Source organism: Athene cunicularia (assembly GCF_003259725.1).
Source record: "Athene cunicularia isolate RWA chromosome 20 unlocalized genomic scaffold, athCun1 chr20_part1, whole genome shotgun sequence".
NCBI classification, from domain to species: domain Eukaryota; kingdom Metazoa; phylum Chordata; class Aves; order Strigiformes; family Strigidae; genus Athene; species Athene cunicularia.
In genome coordinates, this window is record NW_020799125.1 from 9,241,941 (window position 1) to 9,248,515 (window position 6,575).

The 6,575-nt window shown below is 42.6% G+C and overlaps 1 protein-coding gene across 1 annotated transcript; it reads left to right on the forward strand.

The window, feature by feature from the left end:
* Positions 1–347: 347 nt before the first annotated feature.
* LOC113487576 (oxidative stress-responsive serine-rich protein 1-like) lies at positions 348–4,589 on the forward strand. Its single transcript, XM_026862250.1, has 3 exons — positions 348–578; positions 2,247–2,357; positions 3,004–4,589. Exons 1-3 carry the CDS (start codon positions 502–504, stop codon positions 3,686–3,688), a joined length of 873 nt encoding a protein of 290 aa, XP_026718051.1. The 5' UTR covers positions 348–501; the 3' UTR covers positions 3,689–4,589.
* Positions 4,590–6,575: the final 1,986 nt, after the last annotated feature.

Here is a 6,575-nt window from a genome sequence, read left to right on the forward strand (position 1 = left end):
CTCGGAGCTCGAGCGTTGCGCTGCCCGCGGCTTCAGAGCCTCCTGGCGACCATGGGCCCGCGGGGGACGCGGCGGCTGCGCAGCCCTGCTGCAGGTCTGGCGGCCGATGCTTTCCGCGCGCGGTGCGGTGTCACTGGGTGGCGGTGCCCCGCTGTCCCCCGCTGTCCCGCCGGTGTCGTGCTCGCGGCTCGCGTTGAAGTTACACTGGTTGCCAGTTTGTTATGTTGTCTGTTTGCCCAGTGGAAAAGAAAGGCGCTTCGTTGTTTCTGACACAGGCTGTGCCTGTGCTGAGAGACGCAGAGTTTGGAGCTCACGGTGAAAAGTCCTGGGCCGGTCTGAGCAGAACGCCCAGAGATTGCCCGCAGAAGAACGAGCATCCCTTACTCGTGTCATTTCAGTTTTGTAGAGACGTTGTGCGTTCAGACCTCAACATCAGAACCTAATTTTTGTATTTCAGCTTATTCTTTATGGCACGGTTGGTTACACACTGAGAGCCCATCAATGGACTTGGAAGCTAAAGATGAAGAGGAGGAGAGTCTGCAGACAGCTTTCAAAAAGCTGAGAGTGGATGCAGCAGGGTAAGTGAGCAACAAAAAAGACCATGGTATTTGATGGGGTTTTATTACATGTTTGTATTTGTTTTATATTACTTTGAATCTGAAAACAAATGTGATTTGGTGAAAGGCTTCTTACTCGCCAAGAGGAGACAACTGCATCACTTCACATGAAATGGAGTCATTATAACTGTACAATAAGCAAAGCAGTACCTTATTACTGACTAATTTTGACACAATATCCATCTGAAATTACACAGTGACAGTATGAAAACATGAAATGACTTGCCCAAAGCAGTGAACCGTGTCTTAACTGCTGTGGTAGCCAAAGTCCCTTTGTGTGATACAGAACTTGTTTTTCCATCCGTGTAAATGGTACCATCTTCAGCCGCATTATTAGCCTTTACGGTGGTGCACAAATATTTGCTTGGAAAGCATCTGAAGGACAGCACTGTCACTTCATAGCATGCTGAAGAGCCCACTCTCACTCACTGGAAATTGTCAGGCTAAATATGAGCACTGATCATTTCTGATTTCAGGGGATTTTGTAGAGTAAAATGCATGCAGACATTCTTATACTAAAAGCTTATTCCATAACACACTGGTTATACTGAAATATGTAGTATAAGCATATTCCTTGAAAGTAAGAGTTAATAAAATGATGCAGTCTAACACTTTGTGAGATGGTTTACTTGAAGTTTTTTGGGAATTCACAGACACACGAGAAGGCTTCATACTGATAACTAATGTTACCTTATGAATTCATAGCCATTGATACTGAGAACTCATGACTTGCTCTGCATGTTAAGATATGTTTTGCTTTGTTACTTGTTTCCTCTACTTCAGGAGTTTTTCTATTAAATGTGGAAAAAAAACAGCTGTTCTCGTGACAGGGAACTATGCTTATTAAAGCATCCCACTTTTGATGTATTACCAGTGACAGACTGTGGAATTCTGGTTGATTCCTGATGATATCCTCTTAGGCATAAAAAGATCTTGTTTCGCAGGCATGTGTTTTGAACAGCTCAAGTCTTGTGACTAATCCCTTAAGATCAACTTTGGGCAGAGTACTTGGACTCTTATGCTAGAATTTCAGCCTCATTTCTTATGATTTCCTATCCCATGTTCCAAATCACACATACAGCCATCATAAATACAGATTTGTGCACTGAGGCATTTATATTTGTTGTTTGGACTTCCAGGGACAGATATTTTTTTCATTCGATGTTTATCTGGGAAATTTAATGAGAAATAGAGTATTAATTTGTCCTTGTCTTTTGTACCTCATCTGTTTCTCCACTGACTCCTCAGCCTGCTGCTATGGGTTCCTGACTTTGCATTTTAAATGAGTAAGAGTCTATCTTTAACAACTATTGTCCAACAAGAACGTTGGGAAGCTGAGTTTACATTCCTTTAATGTGTCATTTTGGTACAGATAGGGCATGACATCAGCCTCTGGGTATTTTGGCCTCCTTTCATTTCATCTCACCTATCTTTGGACACTTGTGCTGAGGTCAATATAGTAAGAGCAGTTAGATGAATCTCTAATATCCTGTTTCTAACCACTGACTGTAGTCAAAGCTTCAAACTTAAATGTCTTAGCTAAGCATCTAAAACAAATAGGCTGAAGCTAGACCTCTGAAGCAGTATGTTCAGGCACTACTGTAACGTGGCATTTCCCTTTTCACTCAGATGTATTGCAGCTCTGTCCATGGGTGATGGGACGATTCTCAGAACACCAATACGAGCAGCCATGGATGGAGCCAAGCAACAAGCTGTCTGCTCAAAGGAAGCGTGGCATGGGTAAAACATACCATTCACTGCGCCGTGCATGCATTTCTGGTTTGAGACATTTAACACTTGTACTCTTTCCAATGAAAGTAGTTGTTAGTTGCTTCAACGTATCTTTTCTCTCCTTTCTATTGTAAAACTTCACCATAACTGTTTGATACGATGTTTTCTGAGGGGACTTCATCAAAGACTTTAAAAACAATATTGCCTCTTTTCCACTAATTTCCTCAGAGGTGATTTTCTTCAAGTCTTTATGTCTTTGCAACGCGCTTTCACATCTTTCTTGGGTTATTTTATTTCTTAATTGAAATACCTTGATATTCAGTGCGATCCTGCCAGCAGCTCCAACTGATATCCAGATTTTGCCCTACAGTTCAGTTTGGGATGACAATGTATTGTTTGGATAACACATAAGATTTGAGGGGAAGTATCTTTAAATAAGGGCTGATTGTGTGTGTCTTTCCTTTGGGGGAGCCCCAGTTTCTTCATACTCCTCCACTGTTCCCGTTAGAGACTGTAGGTGACCAGTCACCTGATTTTTCTAAGCAGAACTAGAAAAATGAAAATCTTCTAAAACGTTTTTAGCCACATTTTAGAGCTTATTGAACTGTGGTGTAGATTCTGGTTACCTACTTGCTCACCTGTTATAACCCTGCAGGTGTGCAAGAAAGCCTTCCAGAGGGTCGGCAAGAGTCCCACGTCGCAGACGCTCCAAGTCTCCCGTCCTGCATCCTCCCAAGTTTACATATTGCAACATGAAAGCCAACAACCAGCTGAAACACAAAACCCAGGCAGACACATCAAAGAGTAGTATCAGTTCAGACATTTTTGTTACAGCAGAACACGGTACGAAGGACAGGCACGATTCTCACTTCGAGACCAGTGATGACAGAACTGAACCTTTGGAAGCTTTCACTGCTGAAGAGCCTTTGGAGAAGTCAAGAGAGAATTGCCCAACTCTCTCCTCATCCTTTGAAACTAACTTGCATTCTAGCCAAACCTCAGATTTCCAGTCCTTATCCATGCTTAGCAACGGCAAGCAGTGCCCTTGTACGGACAAGAAATGCCAGTGCAAGCAGTGGCGAACCATGGAAGTGTACTCTTTTTCTGGCTTACGGAGCGTCCTGTCAGAATGCGAAAAGGCAGTCCTAGGAGTCCATGCCCAGTCTCTTCAGAATAGATCCCCTTGTGGGACAGCCTCAACAGGTTCTCCTAGGTCTTGTTCTGAGCAAGCTCGAGCCTTTGTGGATGACGTGACTATTGAAGATCTTTCTGGATACATGGAATACTACTTATATATTCCCAAGAAAATGTCTCACATGGCAGAAATGATGTATACTTGAGTGAAAGCAATAGAGAATCCTGAAACAGTGTGGTAATGGTTGGATTAAATGCCTTGTCAGTGCCATGTTTTCACTGTTGTGTGTTTGATCAATTGTTTCTTCGCCTCATACAGTTTAGTTTTCTAATAAAATGAAAAATGGAATATAGTTTCTGAGCTTAGTTCTAAAAACAATGCACTAGAGTCTTTGAATACCTTAACAAAAAAGCACTGTAGATCAAATTCCCTTTGTTTTTTGGTTTGTGCTGTGGATATTCAAACTCTGTATGCTGTTTTCACTAAGTTTTGGGAAAGGAAAAAAAAAAGCGCCTTTTAAGTTTTTTCTGAAATTTTGCAGTGTTTGGAAGGTTCATTCTTAATGAGTCCCAGTAGTTAGAGAAGTGTTTCATAGCTACAGCTCTATCATCCTCATCCTGCTCTAGAGAGAAGAATGAGAAGGCATTCAGTATTTTGGATAGGAGGAATCTCCTTTCCTTTGAACACTATCTGGCTTTTTTTGGGTTGGATTAAATTGTGAATACATCCTCCTCACAAATTTGTTGGGAGGTCCAGAATGTGCGGGTGTGTGCTTGGACCCTTTCATAATCTAACTAGCTCACTCTTAAGCAGTTCTATTTTTCTGCAGATAAGTGAAGCTCTTAGAAGCAAAAATATATTTTGTTATTTGTGCTTTACAGATGGAATAATTTAGGGGGGACTGAAGCAGGCTAACAGTTTTTTTGGGCCACGCTGTCTTGGAAGGGGAGCTTGTGGAGCCATCTATACAGATTGTTCTGAGTATGTTTGATACACAAAGCAGCATGGAAATAGGATAAACAAGAAGTGTGTATCTTACAGGCTTTGTGGTGTAGAGCTATAACATTCCTTCTGATTGAAAATATTGAAATAAAAAATTTTGTTGCTGAGACTTGCATTAATAAATGTTTGTCAAAACCCAGCAAATTAAAGACTGAATAATTTGACTTACACTCATCTCCCCTCAAGACCTTTTTTTTTTAAAAAAAAAAAAACCAGAAGTCTGCTTTTAGGGTCAGCTGTGCACAAATGCTAAATAACCATGTTTGAGTAAAATACGGCAACTTTTACTTACGTGCTTAAAAATTAGTGGCCAACAAGTCACAAGCAATTGTATAAAATTAGATGATAGCAGATGCAGACAGCTGGTCTTGCATTCTGTGCTAGAGAAGTCTCAGACATTCTAGATGCTAATCGCTGTCAGTAGAATAAAATCTAATAAAATCATCCCTAAAATTTACACTAAGAATCCAGGAAGTTCAGATTTAAAGTTCAAATAATCCAAGTAAGTTAACAAGAATACAATTTGCCCTTAAGTGTTACGCAGTTACTTAGTATGTGGTATTGGCTTATACTCTCAAATTTAATTTCTAAATTGTCTCGGGTTGATACTTTACTGTCCCCTTCACCTTCCTCACAGCATTATCCTGCATACACACACAGTTTTGTTTTTCTTCAATTTCTCTTCATTCTCCCTACAGTAAATCTGGTATAATATCTACTTAGCTTATAAATGTTTGGTAGTAGTTATCTTTGCTGTTTGGTGCTTTTCAAAGGCTATTTCTGCTTCAGCAGAGCATGCCTGCTCATGTTTCTGTTTATGTTTTGACTTTGTGTCCTCTAAAATAGTTTGAAAATTTTGTTGCTAGTTGCTGGTATTTCTCCCTTGAACCATTACCCTGCCTCTCAGTGAGCGCTGACCTGGAGTCCACGTGTAGGAAGCTGGGGCACAGATCTTTTAACATGTACAAATACAGTTATTTAAAACCTGGAGCCCTACGAAGGGGCACAGCGAGGCTGTTTTCCCCAGAAGTGTGGTGTGGCAGCCTGGCTCAAGGTCACCTCGGTGCGGTTGTTTCTGCTGTGAAGCACAGTCCTCCTCCCTAATAAATGAGTACAAACCCCTGGAAGCGTCTAGACCTTGGAGCTGGTGTTACATAGTGATCCGCGACGTTGGAAGAGCACAAAGCCATTTTTCAGCTGTGGAGCAGGACAACATGCAGCAGATCTGTGACCAGGGAGAGTGGGAGGATTAAGGAAATCGTGGAGGTTAAACTAGTCCAAGATACACCCTGAAGTTTAGGGCTGAGAAGTGAATTCAGATTGCCAGAAGGCCAGCTGGGAGGGAAGAGTCTGAGAGCAGTTCCTATGCAGGACAGAAGCAACTAGTGCTGAGGGGAGAAGGGAAAAAGGAGTTCAGTATTTTGCCTGACTTACCATTTGTGCTAGTGTTTAAGCATGTCTAGTGCTACCTGCAGCAGAGGAAGTGCAGATAGTTTCAGTCAAGAACCCAAAGTGTCTGACATAGCAAAATACTGAAACATTGCTGCTGACATTCACATTGCTCAAACCACCTCTTCTGGGTGAAATGACGAGTTCTAAGAGAGGTCCCAAGCCCAAACTCAGTTTCTTTCAAACCCTTCCCAGTTCAGCTCACCACTTCACTCCTGCCAGTGACTCACTCGTGACTCCTGCTTGCTGCCTGCTTGAAACCTCCAGCTTCACTAGCAAACGGCATCTTCTCTGGGAATGCCTGCGCAGCACAAATTAGCTTGATTGATGAGCATCAGTGCTCAGCCTCAGAGGTGGCCCAGTACAAGCAGTGCTGAGCACAGCCCTGCCAGCCATACTGCTCCCAGCCTGCTGCTGTACCTGCACCAACAAGCCTGGGGAGTTGTTTTCTGTCCCTGGGTGCTCTAGGATGTGTTCCCAGTCAATCTACAGAAGAATAAGTTCAAAATATTCAAAGAAAGCACTGGTGGGCTTGTAGCACTTCCAGATCCCACCTCTCTACTTCCTATCTCAGCAGATCCAGGCTGGGTTTTTTTTCAGTGGCTTCCCCCCCCCCCCCCCCCCCCCCCCCCCCCCCCCCC